Source organism: Equus caballus, chromosome 4 (assembly GCF_041296265.1).
Source record: "Equus caballus isolate H_3958 breed thoroughbred chromosome 4, TB-T2T, whole genome shotgun sequence".
Classification (NCBI taxonomy): domain Eukaryota; kingdom Metazoa; phylum Chordata; class Mammalia; order Perissodactyla; family Equidae; genus Equus; species Equus caballus.
Window position 1 is genome coordinate 9,422,039 of NC_091687.1, and position 20,337 is coordinate 9,442,375.

At 38.0% G+C, this 20,337-nt stretch overlaps 1 long non-coding RNA gene and 1 gene segment (V, D, J or C); both read right to left on the reverse strand.

Annotated features, from left to right (window-relative positions):
- Positions 1–264: 264 nt before the first annotated feature.
- Positions 265–19,656, reverse strand: LOC102149526 (T-cell receptor gamma chain C region C10.5-like). The segment is given in 6 exon segments: positions 265–514; positions 2,780–2,827; positions 8,550–8,879; positions 12,871–12,934; positions 19,187–19,502; positions 19,611–19,656. Coding segments are annotated over 6 exon segments (947 nt in total).
- LOC138923879 (uncharacterized) lies at positions 3,064–3,842 on the reverse strand. Its single transcript, XR_011438109.1, has 3 exons — positions 3,794–3,842; positions 3,432–3,478; positions 3,064–3,140 (listed from the first exon to the last, which is right to left on the reverse strand). It is a non-coding gene; the product is annotated as an uncharacterized lncRNA (long non-coding RNA).
- Positions 19,657–20,337: the final 681 nt, after the last annotated feature.

Consider the following 20,337-nt stretch of genomic DNA (forward strand, 5'->3'; position numbering starts at 1 on the left):
GTGTGAAAAATGGAAGCCTTCAAGGCAGTTCCGGTTAAATGGCCCTAAGAGACATGAACAGAGCTGTATGCTGCCTGTACGAAGAAGGCATGCTTCTTTGGGTCCTGGAGGAGCTGATGGAGATCATGGAGAGAGAGTGCTAAAGGATGACCCCACAGCCCTGTTCCCGAATAATGGAAGAACTCGTTGTTACAGAGCAAAATTTTCTGTTTGTCCAGTGGCTTAAAAAGACATTTTTTATTACTGATATAGAAAAATACACATGTGAATTGAAATAACCCAAACCCAGAGAGAAAGCCCAGCTATATTCACATGACACTTTTGGGAGAATAAACAATGGAGAAAAGTTGACTTCTTTATGCCAAAATCTGTTACGAACTCTTTCCATTGCCACAGGCTGCTGTTCTCCTAAACAGACGGAAGTTGATGATGGTAAAGCAGACGGCACTCGCGAGGAGGAGAAGGATGTAGGTGTGATAGGCAGAGGTGCTGGTGAGCTGCAGCTGCAGGGGGTCTGAGAGAAGTCATTTGGTTAGTTCCACCTGTTCTTTCGAAAGGATGGGACATATTCATGGAGTGCTGTCACAGTTCTCTATTTCTGATAACCTACATTGCAGTGACATTCCCCCATCAAAACCCAAAAGTAAACATCTACCCCCTCCACCACCACAGATAATAACAAGACGACTCAGAATCCACTTCACAGGTCACGTGACCAACAGCCTCTGCTAAATTCACTCAGACCATTCCAAAATATGAAAAGTAAGGTTGCGTTTTTAAAGAATGTGTCCAACAGGAATAAATTATTTGTGATAAGTAGCTTTTAGCCTTTCTTCACTCCCATCATGTGTCTAAGTGATGATAATAACTAATATTCATTAACCACTAACAAAATGCCAAACACTTGTTCAGAGAAATTTACATGGAAAGCTTTAATCTTATTTAAGTTTAAATACAACCTATGAGATTATTACTGTCAATCCCAACAATCTCACTTTAAAGAACGCACTCACAGGTACTGTGTAATTCTGTGTCTCCAGTGCAATAAATACCCCAGATGTCAAAAGGTCAAGAGTAAATGTAAAGTTGAGTTCTGATTTAGAAAAATCTGAGCTATATTCGTTGTGTATTCAATGAGATTCCTAAGAAGAGTACAATCCATGGAAATTTGTTCATGCTCACAGAGGGGTGGGTGGGAGGTTTGAGTAAAAACAGCATTACATAAAAAGGAAGAGAGTGGGTAATCTAAAGTCTCTGAAACTTTAGGATTTCTTGGCTCACTCACCTGTCCTTCCTAAATGTCCCTCATTCTGGATATGATGTTATAGGATACTTTCTCTTAATACCTTTTGAAGGTTTGCAAGAAATATATATTGCCCAGAAATAATTAAAGACCATGATGGTGAGCCAGACGTGCAATTCAATGAACCACAAGGCTGAGTCTCTTCCTGTGGAAATTTCCCTTTTATACGTTTTATTTTCATAAAGTCAAAATTTCAGAATCATTAGCACTTGTTGTGGAAAGGGATCCCAGAGGCAATGTGCTCATAACTCCTTGCCTTTGGCCAGGTAAGGTGTTAGCTGGGATCCAGAGCACCCTTGATATTGGAAATGGAGGAAATATCATCAGGGCTAGAGGCAAAGCTTCTAGTCACGTTCTTTGTACACATGTAGGAGAAAGTGCCAGAAACTAGTACTGATCCTGTGCCAGCTAAATGAGACACCCCATGCTAGAAATTCCACATAGGTGACCTTATCTCTTTAATAACTGAGTTAGGTCTAATTATTCCTGGTTGGCAGTTGAGGAAAGTGTGCCTTGCAAAACATAAGTAACTTTCCTATATTGATGCTACTAATCATTAAAAGAACTGGGGTCAAGACCAGCCTGGGATATCGTGAAGCCTATGCTCTTGTCCACCCCCCACCATGCATCCATCATGGCTCAGGGCCTTGGTTTGGGGGTTTCTTGCTCTAGGACTATATCTTAGAGGAGGAAGAGAGAAGTGAGTAAGTGTATAAACTCTTGAGTCAGATGGCCAGGTTGAAACCCCAGATCCAGTTGTGTGACATGGTGCAAGGGACTTAATTAATTTTAGCTCACTGACCTCTTATAAATGGGGAAATATTATATCACCTCATAGGAGTATTTTGAGATTTAAACAAGAAAATGCATGTAGATCCCAGAACAATAGAAGCTCTCAGTACATGTCAGTTCATGCTATTGGCTACTAGCAAGGACCAAATACTTAAAAAAAAAAAAAAAAATCCAGGTCCTGGCCTGGTGGCGTACTGATTAAGTTCATGCTCCACCTCTGTGGCCTGGGGTTCGCAGTTTCAGATCCTGGGTGCGAACCTAGCACTGCTCCTCAAGCCATGTTGTGGCTGCATGCCACATAAAATAGAGGAAGATTGACAACAGATGTTAGCTCAGGGCCAGTCTCCCTCACGCACACATAGAAAACATCTGGAAGCACCTTGATATGACGTCTTCCTTGGTCATCAGAAACAAAAGATGCACAAACGCATGAAGTCCATTGTTGAAATAATTCAGAGAGCCTATCATGGTACACTCTAATTTACAGTCATCTCATCCGCAAATCACCATTTGCTATCTTAAAGTGACTCCTAGGAAATGATGGATTGATTTAAGCTATCACTCATTCTACTCTTCAACATACAGCCATTCTAGTTTTCTACCATATGTAAGGGGCGCTCAAAATCTGAACAGGAAGAAAATATTGCTATAGCGTGACATAGAGGGAAACCTACAAAAACTTACTGCTTTCATCTTTCAGACAAGCTTTGGTAGAATTAATATCTGTGGCCTCTAGAAGAAATGAGAGAAAGTATTAGTCAATTGTTCATGCCTATTACTTGACAACAGATATACATGCATGTACAACATATACACACATATGTATGTAAAATTTGTCAACAGAGAGACAGGAAAGATATCATTAAAAATATAACCCCAACCATTCCAGGAATAATTGGGCTTATCTCCTATGAACCAGGATGTCCAAAAGGTAATTTGACCAGGAGGGAAAAATCTCTATAGCACAACATAAAGGCAGGCATATACACAAACTTACCATTTTCCCCTGTTGGGGAAGCTGCTGTAGAATCAGAAGCAGTGACAACTAGAAGAAATGAGAGCAAATATTAGTCAACTCTCCATGGCCATTATTTCATAGTGTCTGCATAGATATATATACCTATATGTATGCAGACACTATCTAACATATATATATATATGTATAATCTTCTGACAGACAGAAGAGACAAGCAGAAAATATGAAAATTATGAGCCCCACAAATCTGGGAATAACTGGTCTTTCTACATTAAGACTGAGAAGTTCAAAAGTTGAGTTGACCAGGAGGGAAAAATTTGTCATAGCATGACGTGAAGGCAGGCATACACCAAAACTCACCACTTTCCTCTGTTGGGGAAGCTGTTGTGGAATCAGAAGCAGTGAAACTAGAAGAAATGAGTCAAATATTAGTCCATTGTCTATGCCCATTATTTGATAGTGTCTGCATATGTATATATACCTATATGTAAGCAGACACTATCAAACATATATATAATATATATATTATATATGTATATATATATATAATCTGCTGACAGACAGAAGAGACAAGCATTAAAAATATGAAAATTATGAGCCCTACAATTCCAGGAATAACTGGTCTTTTCTACTTTAAGACTGAGAAGTTCAAAGGTTAAGTTGATCAGGAGGGAAGAAATTGCTATAGCGTGACATGAAGGCAGGCATACACCAAAACTCACCACTTTCCTCTGTTGGGGAAGCTGTAGTAGAACCATTAGTACTGACCACTAGGAGAAATGAAACCGAGTATTAGTCAATTGTCCATGACCATTATTTGATCATGTCTGCATAGATATATAGATATCTATACAGACACGATCAAATGCATATACAGTATATAATATATACCTATATGTACCCAGACAATATCAAATATGTATATGTATATATAATATATGTATAACCTGCTGAGAGACAGGAGAGACAAGCATTAAAATATGAAAATTATGAGCCCCACAATTCAAGGAATCACTGGTCTTTTCTACTTTAAGACTAAGAAGTTCAAACGTTAAGTAGAGCAGGAGGGAAAAAATTGCTACAGCATGACGTGAAGGCAGGCATACACCAAAACCCACCACTTTCCTCTGTTGGGGAAGCTGTTGTAGAATTAGAAGCACTGACAACTAGAGGAAATGAGAGCAAATATTAGTCAATTCTCCGTGTCCATTATTTCATAGTGTCTGCATAGATATGTATACATGTTATATATAATATATATATATACCTATATGTATGCAGACACTATCAAATATATATATGTGTGTATATATATATATAAACTGCTGACAGACATAAGAGACAAGCATTAAAAATATGATAATTATGAGCTCCACAATTCCAGGAATAACTAATCTTTTCTACGTTAAGACTGAGAAGTTCAAAGGTTGAGTTGATCAGGAGGGAAAAAATTGCTGTAGCATGACGTGAAGGCAGGCATATAACAAAACTCACCACTTTCCTCTGTTGGGGAAGCTGTTGTAGAATCAGAAGCAGTGACAACTAGAGGAAATGAGAGCAAATATTAGTCAGTTGTTCATGCCCATTATTTGATGGTGTCTGTATACATACAGGTGTATATATATAATATGCTGACAGATGAGAGAAAGTCACTAAAAATATGAAAACTATGAGCCCCACAATTTCAGGAATAATTGGTCTTTTCTACCTTAAGCCTGAGAAGTTCTAATGTTAAGTTGATCAGGAGGGGGAAAAGACCTATGGCATGACATAGAGGCACACATTGACAGTAAGTTTCTTCTATCTTTCCGGAAAGCCTTGGCCAACTCAATAGCAGCGACAGTTGAGACAAGAAGTAGAAGAAACAGGAACATGTATTAGTCAATTATTCATGCCCATTATTCAACAGTGTGCGCATCTGTTTAGATGAGTATGTGTTAATTCACAAACCCACACAGACCCACACACACAGACACACACACACACACACAATCCACTGACAGAGAGACCATCCTTAAATATATGAGCCCTACGATTCCAGGAATAGTTCATCTGCTTCTACATAATTCAGTAGATCTGATTCATGTATTACGTTTCTGCACAGGAATATGTTGACCTCCATGAAGAACATGTTCCTTTTCTGCTTTATCACAACTGGAAGGTAATATCCAAGACTATCTTGTTTTCTTTCTGAGTTCCAATCTCCTAGCACTGTGCCTCCTATAAAGGAGGTGTTGAAGAAACACTTGTCAGATGGAAAAGTAAACAGAAAATGTGGCTACACGACTGTCTTCAGCACATGCTGCTGACACGAAGTGTTGCTACCAAAATCAATTCATCAAATCTTAGAATCTGCAGCAGAATCTCATGGCTGCAAGAATCGGGTTTGGGCAAATATCCCATTGAAACCATGGAAAGCATCCGCAGCTTTCCAAGCATGCCTATCCCCATATTTCCAACTCATGCACATGATTTTCTGCAGTTGTGGTGTCTATGGACGTGACAACAATGTAAATAAGAGCTAATAGCTATTGAGTGATTATTACTGTGCCAGGCACCGAGTTAAATGCTTCACACACATTACCTCGTTTAACGCTGCAGTCACGTTGAAGTGAGTTTTATTTTGGAGGCCTCCTTGTCACAAAGGAGGGAATAAGTTTGGGAATGTAACTGACTTGCCGAGAGTCATCCCAGTGATGGCAGAGCCAACATTCAAAGGATCCTGTGGAGAATCAAGTGAGATAGAGCATGTGGAAATTACTTTGTAAAAATAAACCGTAGAGAGTCAGCCCTGATGGCCTAGTGGTTAAAGTTCAGTGCTCACGGCTCTGGAAGCCCAGGTACACTTCCTGGCCAGGGAACCATATCACCTGTGGTACAGTTGCCATGCGGTGGCCGTGGCTGACACAGTAGAACTAGAACAACTTACAACTAGCATATACAACTATTTACTGGGGCTTTGGAGAGGCAAAAAAAAAAAAAAAGAAGAAGACTGGCAACAGATGTTAACTCAGGGAGAATTTTTCCCTGCAAAAGTAAGAAATAAATAATAAGCCATAGAAATAGAACATAATCTATATAGAAACAACATAATTCCACCATTGTGGACACGAAAAACGTCTTCTCTTCCCAATATCTCGATTATTCTTAGAAAATGACCTTTTGTATTACACGAGCTCAGCATTGAAGTGTAATTCTTTCCTAAGGTAGAAGGATAGGCCAAGTCATATTATATAAAACACAAGGTGAAACTTATTTACAATGTAAAAAGAACCAAGGAGGCAAATATGCAAAGATAAAATTATTTTAAAGATAATTGACTGTTGGATGGAAGAAAATAGAGTTGAAACAACTCTTTTGGTTTATCCTTGTTCTACCTGATGTGTTGTTACCTATATGAATAGGGTTCTGGTATGAAATTTTATGCACTCAATGAGCTCATTTCTTTGAGGCTAGAAAAATGGGTTTGAGATCTAAGATTTGGAATAAATTCCAAGAAGGAAAATGCTAGCATAATCATGTTTAGGTGTTAAAATTTCTTCAAGGACTGAATTTAATGTGTCTTAAAATTCTCCTCCTTTTCCTCAAAGGTGACTTATTCATCAAAAGATAAATAAAACTCTTTTATCACCATGCATTGATTGAGGTAAAACAATAAAATAACACTTTTTCATAATAAAATCTATGTATGTATCCTAAGTTCTCTCTGTCAACCAAGCTTGGTTAAAATCTTGGACCAGACTAGTTTTATGTTCTTCAAAATTCCTTTATTGATTTACGATTCCAAGTTATATTCTTAGTTCTTAGCAAAAACGAAAATTTCCAAGAAATTGCATTAGAAATTTGGCATAGGATGGCATTAACAGAAATGTCCTCATCAGCTTTGTTGCCCTGAGAAGCAAATGGAAGACATTTGCTTCAGAAATTAGGCACCAAGTAAACACATTCTGAACTGGAACTTCTCTATGATAATCATCACCACGGAACTTACCGTACTTCTCATTTTCCCCTGATCACTAGAAAAATCACAACCTAACAGGACTCTTCTGTTCAGTGGATATATTAAACTTGTGATTTGCATATCCTCTTCCCCTCTGTTTCTTAGCTGTAGAAATAGTAAATCAGGGCTGTTTTTAAAATCTTACGTTAGTGAGTTTGGGGAAAGGATATTAAAAAATGCTATAAATACATAAATAAACACACCTATGTTAGGTTTTCAAAAGCAAGTGTTTCCACTGACATTATTTCATTTGCTCTTCTTCATGGCACCAGGAGAAAGTCAACGCAAGTGTTTGAACATAATTTTGGCCACTGATGAAACTACAGATCTGAGAGATGAAGACCGACTTCAGAAATTCGGACTGGTGCACAGGAATGGTCTTTACACATTTTGTTCCGTGCTTGTTCCCCACGGCTTCCAAAGGGCTTGTTAACCACAGGGTAAAGTACAAACTGATTCCGTCTTATTTATAGGTGCTCTGAGGCCTTTGGTCTGTTGTGATCGTATTTAGACCTTATATCCTGGGTCTAGAGACTTACCGGACCACTGTCTGTAACAAGGCCCATTCGGCTCTCTGCCCACACTGTCTAAATATGTACAACATCTGCCTCAAAGGGACTCCTTTGGACATCATGCCTGACTCATGAGTGACCCTGAGTGATTAGGAAAAGAATGTACTCTCTTACAAGAGTGCATCCTCCTTGGGACAGTAAGTCATCCCAGTGTGCTAATCCACACATCCCCTCCAGGCCTCCACAGGCCAGTTGTCCAATAAATGTTTTTTGAGCTGCATTTACCAATGGCAAGAAATAACATTCATTGTATAGAATGGAAGAATGTATGTACATATTAGTCTCACTCAATCTCTAATTATTAAACGTTACTTCACAACGGTATATAAAATACATATCTGGAAACACTAAGACCATAATAAACCTGCAATCACCAAATTACTTGACTTTCTGTTGAGCCACGAATTGGCTCCATCAAATGGACACCATTTTTTCACATAATAGCTATATTTTGAGTTTGTACTCTGAGTATAGCAAGATGAAAGCTGAGGAGAACATTCCTGAAAGACATGTAATTGTACTTATTTCCTGATCAAATGAGATCATCAAAAGGGGAATCTCGTTTGAGAATTTCTTGTGTTCTGACTTCTTAGGTGCTTTCACATATCTTGTTTCATTTAATCCTTCCAACTACCCTAAAAAAATACCACTGAGACCTTAATATTTTGGTTTATTAAACTGAGGTTGAGAAAAGTTAAGGAAAGTTTTCTTTTACTCTTTTATGTTCCAAAGCTTTAACTATTTTAATTCTATGGGGAAGTAGAGGGACGTTTATGCTACCAATACATGGAACAAGATTTAGGAAACATTTATATTTCTTCATTTTTCATTAATACTTGAGAGAGAAGCTGGGAAGCTTTCCTTTGCAAAAAATTGTTCTTGGAGGTTACGCTTACATATACATACCTTGAATCACTGAAGGAAAAAGAATCTCTTGGTCAACCCCTCCTTTATTGTTCTCATGTTTGATGATACATTTGTGTTCTTTGTCCATTGAATTTTCGGTCACAGTCAGCCAGCTGAATTTCATGTATGTGTCATTAGTCTTCATGGTATTTCCCTGCTGGGATTCCAGAATTGTATTGCCATTCTTTTCTTTCCAATATACCTTGATAACATCAGGGAAGAATTTATCAAGAAGACAAAAATATGTCCCAGTCTTCTGAAGGTTTATCTCCGCAATGGAAGGAAGAAAAACAATTGGTTTGGGGGAAATGTCTACAGGAAGATGTATATCTGTGCAGGAAAATGGAATAGCAATGAAAGAGAATCATCAGAAAAGCGCAAACACTGTGTGGTTAGGAACAACCCAGAGCATAGTAAAAGGAGGAAAAGCTGCCCTTAAATTAGTGCTTACCATGGCCTTTCATCCGCCATAGACTGGGTGGTATTTATTGTTATTTTCAGTGGGGAAAGAGTTTCCAGAGGTCATGTAACTTGCCTGGAGTCATGGCTGGTTTGTGGCAGAGCCTGGATCTCAACTTGGCCTTTGTTCTTTCTCCACATGCTAAAATAGGGTATGACTTTTAGCTGTCCCATGCCAAAGTTTCTAACATTGATGAACACATGTATTTTTCTAATTCTTTTTTGTTCCGTCACTGTGGAGCATGTTTTCAAGGTGGCTGGGTAGGTGGCGGGAATGGGGGAGGAGATCAAGTAACTTTGATGATCTCTCTGCACGTGAGAATGTCTGGTCCTTGCTAAAGTACTTCCCTTTTCCCATCCCATGAATTTTGTCATTTATGCTCTTTGGCCCAAATAACACTTTGTCATATTCTGGTTGACTCCTCCTTTTACAAACAATTTCTCTGTAGCATGTGATGCTGTTTGATAGCATTTTACCCACAGTAGTTCTTCTTTCAAAATTAGAGTCAATTCTCTCAACCCTGCTGCTGCTTTATCAACTAAGTTTATGTAATGTTTTAAATGCTCGTTGTCATTTCACAGTCTCCGGTGTCTTCCCCAGGAAGAGATTCTATCTCAAGAAACCAGTTTCTTTGATCATCCATAAGAAGCAACTCCTCAATCATTAAACTTTGTCAGAGATTTCAGCAATTCAGTCACAATTCAGGCTCCACTTCTAATTCTTGTTCTCTATTTCCACCACGTCTGCAGGCACTTCCTTCACTGGAGTCTTGAACCCCTCAAAGTCATCCATGATGGTTGTAATCAATCTCTTCCAAACTTCTCTTAAAGTTGATATTTGACCACTTTCAATGAATCATGAATGTTCTTAATAACATCTAGAATGGTGAAACCTTTCTAGAAGATTTTCAATTTACTTTGCCCAGATCCATCAGAGGAATCATTATCTGTGGCAGCTATAGCCTTATGAAAGGTATTTCTTAAATAATAAGACTTGGAATTCAAAATTCCTCCTTGATCCATGGACTGCGAAATATATGTTATGTTAGCAGGAATGAAAACAACATGAATCTCGTTGTGCATCTCCATCAGAGCTCTTGCATGGCCAGGTGTATCGTCAATGAGCACTAATACTTTCAAAGAGATGTTCTGTTCTGAACAGTAGGTCTCAAGTGTGGGCTTAAAATATTCATTAAACCATGATGTAAACAGATGTGCTGTCACCCAAGTTTTGCTATTTCATTTAAGAAGCAAAGGGAGAGTAGATTTAGTGCATAATTCTTAAGGGTCCTAGGATTATCAGAGTGGTAAGTGAATGTTGGCTTCAACATAAAGTCATCAGCTGCATTAACTCCTAACAAGAGAGTCAGCCTGTCCTTTGAAACTTGAAGCCCGGGATTGAATTCTCCTCTCTAGCTATGAATGTCCAAGATGGCATCTTCTTCCAACATAAAGCTGTTTCATCTATATTGAAGGTCTGTCACATAGTGTAGCCACCTTCAGGAATTACCTTAGCTAGATCTTCTGGATAACTTGCTACACTTTCTACATCGGCACTTTCTGCTTCATTTTGCACTTTTATGTTATGGAGATGGCTTCTTTCCTTAAACCTCTCTTAGCATCAAATGTTTCCACTGTAGCTTCCTCACTTCTCTCATCTTTCATAGAATTAAAGAGAGTTAGGGGCTTGATCTGGATTAGCCTTTGAGTTAAGGGGATGTTATAGCTGTTTTGATCTATCCAGACTGCTAAAATTTAATCCATATCAGCAGTAAGGCTGTTTTGCTTTCTTCTCATGTCTGTGTTCACTGGAGTAGCACTTTTCATTTCCTTCAAGAACTTTTCCTTTGCAGTCACAACTTGGGTAACTGGCACAAGAGGCCTATCTTTTGGCTTACATCAGTTTTCGGTATGCCTTCCTCAGTAGGCTTGCTCTTTCTAGCCTTTAATTTAAAATGAGATAGATGCAGCTCTTTCTTTCACTTGAACCCTTAGAGGCCATTGTAGGGTTATTAGCTGGCCATTTTCAATGTTGTTGGATCTCAGGGAACAGGGAGGCCCAAGGAGAGGGAGAGAGATGTGGGGAGTCAGTGGAACAGTCGGAAGACAAACATTTAACAATTAACTTCACTATCTTATATGGGCCTAGTTTATGGTGCCCCAAAACAATTACAATTGTAACATCAGAGATCAGTGATCATAGATGACCACAACAAATGTAATAACAATGAAAAGATGTGAAATATTGTGAGAATTTCCAAAATGTGATGAGAGAAATGAAGTGGGCAAATGCTGTTGGAAAAATGGTACTGATACACTAGCTTGCCTCAGAGTTGCAACACACCTTCGATTTTTATAAAATGCAATATCTGTGAAGTGCAATAAAGCAGAGTGCAATAAAATAAGGTATGTCTGTACTTGTGGATTTATTTTCACTCTTCTCAAATAGATTTTGGAAATAGACACTTGAAATAGATCATGAATAGTTTGTGCATTATAACTTATTTCTTTTTCTGCCCCTGTGGTTGATAGTTTAGTAAGGTCTAACTCACATATAACATGAGAGTTGGGAGAATATGTTTACAGATCCTAGCTCAGTGATATAGACACAAAACAGGCAGAATTCAAACAGGCTGAAAGTGTTAGAACACAAGGTGATGCTCTCTTTGCCCAAACAATCCATTGGAAAACAGAAGTTGCCTCATGTTTAAGTCCTTGTGCAACCTCTCATATTAAAAAATACTCTTCTAATACTCTACTGTGAACAAAAAATACTACTTGGAGAAGATCTCCACCTCAAATGAGCTCAATTAATGCTAGTTTTGGAGCTAACACTGGTGAAAGAAAATAAATAAATTGAACTCAGATTTGGTAATATTGCTTGGGAATAAAATATCAAATAAATAAAATATGTAAACTTCAGTACAAATGTTTCAATACAGAAATACCACATGGACCTCACATCTCCACCTCTAGGGACTCACAATTGTTCTAAATACTTAACTCCTTGTTAATGTCCTCCTTGGTACATCAGGCCAAGAGCAGAGTCTAAGGACCTGATTGGAATCAGAATATTTACCCACCAGACTAAAAGTTTTTGGAATATTGGGACTTTTTGTGGCTTTATCTTCTTCCCCAATTTATCTCCAGTAATAGACTGTTTTCAATGCATGTTTGCTGACAGAATGAATGAGCAAATGAGATGTAAAAGCATGTAGACCTTTTCATGGACTTTGGAGATGAAATGGCTTATTGAGCTTACAAATTCCCTTAAAATGGGCCATCTCTAGCTAATTCTACAAGAGTTGTGAGAGCATAAATTTTGACTGATCTCAGCCACCCTCTAAGAAGCTACAGTAATATCAAGTGAGATTTGTTGATGTTCTCTAGTCATTTACATTAAGAATTAATTTTTTGCCCTGCTGTTAGGGATGAGATGAAAACTAATAACAAGTTTTGCAAGTTATTGTGAGAAAGGAGCACCATGTTTTATCCCAAACTATAGAGAAGAGTTAATTAATAAAAGTGTCTCTCACTTAAAAATTTGTCTACAAGAAAATTGTCTTGCACCAATAACTTATAACAATGGTTTAGAGATATGGTCCAAAAAACATCTAAATTGCTAGCCTGAGTCTATCACTTTTTGAGTGTGCATTCTAAAAGTAGAATCTCAATGAGCTTACAAGCAGGGACATGAACAAACCATTTACAGAGTAGTTTTGTTTTCCTTTACAGTGACCAGTAGCCGCAAACTTGCTGTCAAGTATGTGGCAGTCGGATAAGGGTGATTCTAACTTGTTTTTTCTAAAAAGTATCTATCTGTTGTTCATTACTAGGGGAAAAATAGAAAAAAGTTACTTACCAGGGGGAATCACGATGAGCTTAGTCCCTTCTCCAAATTTCTTGATCCAGCCTGAGCTATCACACTGGTTACAGATTCTACAAAAACTCAACCTCTTCCTAAGTTTCATGATGTAACTGACAATTAAAAAACTGTGTCCTGGCAATTTCATCTTCTGGGTTCCTTTGGAAGCCCTTGAATATAAGTTTTGTGGTGTCAGATATTTCATTAAGTTTTTCCCAGATAAATCGACCCAAACATCTGTTTTCCACCAAGGGATTAATCATTGAAAATCATTGATAGAAAATGGAAAGAATAACAGCAGAAAAACAAGAGATCAGGCCCAGCTGGTCAACCAACTGCTTTTCTAAATCATTAGGAAACACATTCAGAGAATTAAGATGTTCTTTTTAATTTCCAGGTGTTCAATTGTGTAGAAACTGCTCAGACATTACATCAAAGGAAAGGCCCTTTTATTCTAACAAACACTAGGGTTGCTTTGTTAGCCATTTGGGGATGTATTTCTAAAAGGAAGAAACTCTTCAGTAACTGAAATGAAAATATGCCAATACAAATATACTTGAGAAATGTGAACAAATTTCTTCATTTTTAGTAAAGCCGCGTTTACCATGTGTCAATATGATTCCATACCCAGCAATGCCAAATATGAAATTCATTTCTGTGATGACATTACTTTTCCTCGAATAAAAGAAGAAATTTATATACTTTTATGTCCTATGAAATATTAGATTCTCTATTTGAACCTAAATTTGAAATGACACCAAGCATCTTTTCTGGTCTCATGATGTGAAACTAGAAATCAACTAGAGAAGAAAGCTGTCACAGTCACAAATATGATACTGAATAACTATTGGATCAAGGAAGAAATCAAAACAGAAATTTAAAAAAATCTAAATGAAAATGAAAATGAAACTCAACATACCAAAATATACGGGATGGAGTAAATGTGCTACTAAGAGGAATGTTTATAGTAATACAGGCCTATTTCTAAAAACAAGAAAAATTTCAAATAAATGCTTTAACGTTATACCTAAAGGAACTAGAAAAAGAAACATAAATGAAGCCCAAAATCAGTAGAAGGAAAGATATGATAAAAATCCCACTGGAAGTTAATGAAATAGAGACTAAAATGAAAATGGAAAGGATCAATGAAACTAAGCTGGTTCTTTGAAAAGATAAACAAAATGGATAAAACTTTACTAGGCTCTAAGAAAAAAAAGAGAAGGTTTAAATAAACAAAGTCAAAAATGAAAGAGGAGAAATTACATCAGATATCACAGAACTACAAAGGATTACAAGAGAATACTGTGAAAAAACATATGCACACACATTGGATGAACTAGAAGAAGTGGATAAATTCCTAGAATCATACAACCTTCACAAATTGAATCAAGATGAAACAAATAATCTGAATAGACCAATCATTTGCAAGAAAACTAATACCATTATCAAAAACCTCAGAAAATATAAAACTCCAGGACCAGATGACTTCTCTGGTGAATTCTACCAAACATTCAAAGAAGATTTAACACTCATCTTGCTCAAACTTTTCCAAAGTATTGAAGAGAAGTGGACATTTTCTGACTCATTTTACAAGTTCAACATGACCCTGATACCAGAAACAGACAAAGAAGACACAAAAAAGAAAATTACAGGTCGATATCGCTGATAAACATAGACGCAAAAATTCTCAACAGAATTTTAGCAAGTTGGATACAACAATACAAGAAATCTGGGATTTCTTCCAGAGTTGCAAGTATGGTTCAACATCCATAAATCAATCAGTGTGTTACACCACATTAACTAAATGAAGAACAAAATCACATGATCATCTCAATAGATACAGAGAAATCATTTGACAAGATTCAGCATCCATTTGTGATAAAAACTCTCAGTTAAATGGGTATAGAAAGAAAATACCTCAATATAATAAAGGCCATATAAGTAAAACCCACAGTCATTCGTGAAAAACTGAAAACTATTCCCCAAGCACAGGAGGAGGACAAGATGCACACTTTTGTCACTCTTATTCATCATGGTATTAGAAATCCTAGCAAGAATGATTAGGCAAGAAAAAGAAATAAGTGGTATCCAAATTGGAAAGGAAGAAGTAAAATTGTCACTATTTCTGAATAACATCATTTTCTATATAAAAAGCTCTAAAGAATCCACTAGAAAACTATTAGAAACAATAAATGAAAAGAGCAAAGTTGTAGGGTACAAACTCAACATATAAAAATCAGTTGTGTTTCTATACACTAACAAAGAACTAGCAGACAGAAATCAAGAATACAATTCTATTTATAATTTCAACAAAAAGATTAAAAGACCTAGGAATAAATTTAACCAAGGGGGTGAAAGACCTGGACACTGAATACTGTAAGACAATGTTGAAAGAAATTGAGGAAGGCACAAAGAAATGGTAAGATATTCTGTGCTCATGCATTGGAGAATTAACATACTCCAAATGTCCATATTATCTAAAGCAGTCTATGGATTCAGTGCAATCTAAATTAGAATCCCAGTGACTTTTTTCATGGAAATAAAACAAAGAATCCTAAAACTTATATGGAATGAAAAAAGACCCCGAGTAGGGAAAGCAATTCTGAGAAAAAAGAGCAAAACTGGATGTATCACACTCCTGAATTCAAAATATATTACAAAGATATAGTAATCATAACAATAATGTACTGGCAGAAAAACAGATACACAGATCAGTGGAATAGAATTTGAAGCCCAAAAATAAAACAGCATATCAATGGAGAGCTAATCTTCAACAAACAAGCCAGGAACATACAATGGAGAAAGGAAAGTCTCTTCAATATGTGGAATTGAGGAAACTGGACAACCACATGCATCTGCACCACTCATCAAGCCATGCATCTATGTAAAGAGTAGAGGAAGACGGGCACGGATGTTAGCTCAGGGCCAGTCTTCCTCAGCAAAAAGAGGAGATTGGCAGTGGATGTTGGCTCAGGGCTAATCTTCCTCAAAAAAAAAAAAAAAAAAAAAACCTGGGCTGAGGATATGAACAAACATTTTTCCAAACAAAATTTACAGATGGCCAATAGGCACATTAAAACATGTTTAACATTACTAATTATTAGGGAAATGCAAATCAAACCTGCAATGTGATATAATCTCACACTCACCAGAATGGCTGTTATTAAAAACACAACAGATAAGTTTTGAAGGGGATGTGGACAAAGGAAACCCTCATACACTGCGGGAGAGAATGTAAACTGGGGCAGTCAGTTCTGAATACAGTATGGAGTTTTCTAAAAAATTAAAAATAAAAATATCCCATGAGTTATCTATTCCACTTTTGACTATTTATCCAAAGAACACAGAAACACTAATTGGAGAAGATATATGCATCCCTATGTTCACTGCAGCATTATTTACAATAGCCAAGACTTAGAAGCAACCCAAATGCCCATCAACAGATGAATGGATAAAGAAGATGTGGTGTATATATATATATGCGTATGTATATAGACATCTATATATATACATATACATACATATATATACAATGGGATAGTATTCGGCCCCAAAAAGGATGAAATCATGCCACTTGTGACAAAATGGATGTACCTTGAGGGTATTATCCTAAGTGAAGTAAGTCAGAGAAAGACAAACACTGTATGATTTCACTCATAAGTTCAAGATAAGCAAACAAAGAAGTAGATAAGAAGAACAGATTGGTGGTTACCAGAGGAGAATGGGTAGGGGAAAGGGCAAAAGGGGTTAAGGGGCACATAACTACAGTGACAGATGAAAACTAAATGTTTGGGGATGAATGCGATTCAGTCTATGTAAAAGCTGAAATATAATGATGTGCAGCTGAAATTTACACAGTTATAAACCAATGTGACCTCAATAAAATAATGAACATAAAAATAAATTAATCTCAATAAACGGCCAAAACAAAAAAATAACTGAGTATTTTTACTGCTTTTCATAATACCACATATCTCTACAACCTAGGGAAAAAACAGATTTTCAAGCCCAATAAGCCACCCTGAGCACGAAAGCATGAACTTTGTCACTAACTTGCAGATGGGATCAGTAGGAATCAGGAGAGAAAACAGATTTGCTTTGTAAAGAAGGAAAAAATTGCTAAAGAAAAGGGGAGAGCCCATTACAAGCCTTTTTAGTCGCCAAATTTCGCATGTGGTCTCTAAGTGCTGAATAGCATGCAGACAGTTTTAAATTTTGAAATATGTGATTCCATTTCTAAAACAAAATTCAAAAGTCATATATGTATTCTATTAGACAATTTTAGGACTACAGAAATGACAGAAAAGAATATCCATGATCCTAAGGTCCAGAGATGACCACTCCAGAGCTATGACCTTTCCTCTGAACCCATTCTCAAGGCTGAAATAAGAGTCCCCAAGACAAAGCAGTCAACATGGATTTCAGGGGGTCTTGCAATTGTTTGAATTGTGATTTTTAAAAGACAACTCCTGGGATACAGACAGCAGTTTCCCACAGTACTAGGATGTGTGGGGAGGTGGGTGATAGATATGATATGTGAAAATAGTGATTCAGAAGAATTTCTTGGATTTTCTGCAGCATTCATTAGAGCATATAAGGTTGCTTCTATTACTCAGAGTCACTGTGTCTCACCCGCTTCAAGTCTGAAGGAAAATAAGTTGAGCCCAAATCATCAGGATCTGTCAGGCATCCAAGTACACAAATCCCCACCCACTGGGTAATGTGAGCACCACAATAATAATCAACATATTCATCTCAACTCCACAGATATTACCTGGTGTTGTACATTCTAGTAGATGCTTTCAGTGTTTCTATGAATCAGCAATTTAAACCACCATTCAACTGGCAAACATTCACTTATGACGGGGCTGGTTTCCTCTGGCTGGTTTGCCTTTGGTGTGTGTGGTCAAAGTGTCCTTGGGGAAGCTACCTCAGCCTCAAGGAGAAAGGCAGAAGGAGGAAGTGACTCCAAATAGGGACCTGTTTTTCCCCCAATAAAGGTGATTTTCTCTAAGCCCAAGGCCACTGTCCTCACCAAAGTGTGTAAGACAAAGGGACTATCGAACCATGATTGAAATCTTAGATTTAAATTGATTTGAGATGACTACTCATGAGAGTCTCCTCATATCTAGCTAATCTCTCTTTAACTAAACTATAATAGTCAGCCACACTACGACAGATGTGGTGCTAAGCCCTGGTATACAAAGGTGTATGCGTCCTGTGTGTGTGTGTTCCCGTGTATATGTGTATGCTAGTTGTTGTTTTGTTTGTTTGTTTTTTATCAGCTAACATTACTAAGCTCTCACAGTGTGCCATGCACTGGACCAAGCCCTTACTCTGAATCATCTCAGGAACCCTCAGAACAACCCACGAGGCAACTACAGGACCTCTGTTTTACAGATGAGGAGATGGGCTAGAGAAGCTATCGGCCTGACACACAGCTAGTAAGTGTCAGAGCCCGGGTCAGACCTGGAGCTCTCTATACCAGAGGCCTGGGTCCTAACCACTTTGCTTTACCATATGTGTAGCCAGATAATGGCGGCGCAGCAGGAGAAAGAGGCTCTGCAGGAGCAACCTGCAGCCTTGACAGAGCAGATGAGATTTGCAATGTCTGCTGTGACAGTGCTGGCTCAGAGGAGTCAGTCAAACAATTACTGTTGGAGGAATGGAATCTTAAGCCACACAGTGAACTACTCCTCAAACTCAAATCCAAAGTAGACATTGATTAAGACTCATTAAGTAGCAGTGTTTATAAGTTTTGTGCAAAATCAAATATCGCCACTCCAGGGCATGAGTCTGATATATTATCATTCTGCCTCCCCTGCTTGTGGTAAGATTATGCTGTGTTTGTTACATTTTAGCCTCTAGAAAAATGAATGCTTTTAACCCAATATCTATTTTTTTAATCAAAGGATATAGGTGGATCAGAAAAAGCTAATGTAATGTAAAATGATTAGTACAAAAGAAGTTACAGATATGATGTGACATACATATCTCGGCATAAAATAAAATAAAGTGAGTGGGGGAGGTTGATCCAGATGAATCAACACAGGTGCCATGGGAAAGCCTGTTGTGAAGAGAGGAGATTTCTTAAAAGTGTAGGGTGATCATATGTCCCTATTCATGAAAAGCTTCACCTTTGATAAAATACACAGTTTGGCAACTTCGTACACAGTTGCCTGTATCATCATTTGTCTAGAAAACTGCATGAGAGCATACAGGTGGTCACTGTGCTTCCCTAGGTCATAACAGTGAATGAAGAACCACTGAACATTTACTGACTGACGTGGTTCTAATGTTTGCCTCTGTGCACCTCCCAGAAGGCACAACGGTAGGCATCCGAGTCTTCTTTCCCTACATTGTGAATGGTGTGGGTAGACATAGAAGGTTCAGGGATCTTGTCTACCTCAAATTTGCCCATCGGAACACCTGACTCCATCCTGACAGGGTTGTCAGATGGAATGTGCCGCAGAGGCTGCAGGATTTGACCAGGGCTTTCCTGATACCAATATAGGGACGTCGTAGAAATTGTTACACCAGATACCACACAATCCAGGGGCCTGTTTTTGACAGCTTGTCAGTACTAGAAAGTTGAGGTTGCTCTAGATGCCCTGCACCATTCACACACACTGAAAAACAAGGGAGAGAGGAAACTAATGAGCAAAATTTAAAATTTTTAAAAATTACAAAAATAGCAAATATCTGTCAAAGGGAAGTGATGGAGGAAAACAACTTAAAAGCTCCAAGGACTGGGAGAGGTAATGCTTGGAAGAGTGACAGCATGTCTAGATGAATTGCCCTCTCCTCCAGGGCAGCCTGCAACCCCTGCTGAGAAGAGTCTCAGACCATGTGGCTTGGCTGAGTCCACCAAGTCAGACCTCCCACTGGGGAGGGAGAACATGGCTCCCCCGCCTCATTGTGAAGGAGACTCCTCACCACTGTTAGCACATCCACTCTATGTGAAGACAGCAGAGCAAGGTCCTCCACCTTAGATCAGACCACATGGTACAGACGGCCACCACAGAACTCTGAGAAGACTCATTTATCCAAACAGTATTCATGAAGCTCCCACTATGAGCAAGGCATCATGTTAAGTTCTTTGGGTGTAATAAAGATGCAATGATACAGCACCTAACCTTGGAGAGCTGTCTAAGGGGAGAGCACTATGACTTAATGCTATGATATGGGTCTCCTCTCATTTCTCCAACAGCATTTCATGGAATAAATCATCAATAACTCCACTGAGTTGTCAGACCAGAGTTGGTGGGAAAAAGAAAGGGTGGTCTCTACCATGTTCTGCATCATTGGGCCCACAGAAAAGTTCTGCAACCAGCTAGAGAGGGTTTGTTTCCTCAGTCTGCTTCCATCTACTCAGCTACCCACACACCCTGAAGCTTAGAGTGGTACCGGCCAGCTTCAGAGGTTGAAAACTCTGTTCTGTTTTCTTGGCTTCTGTTTAAGGTT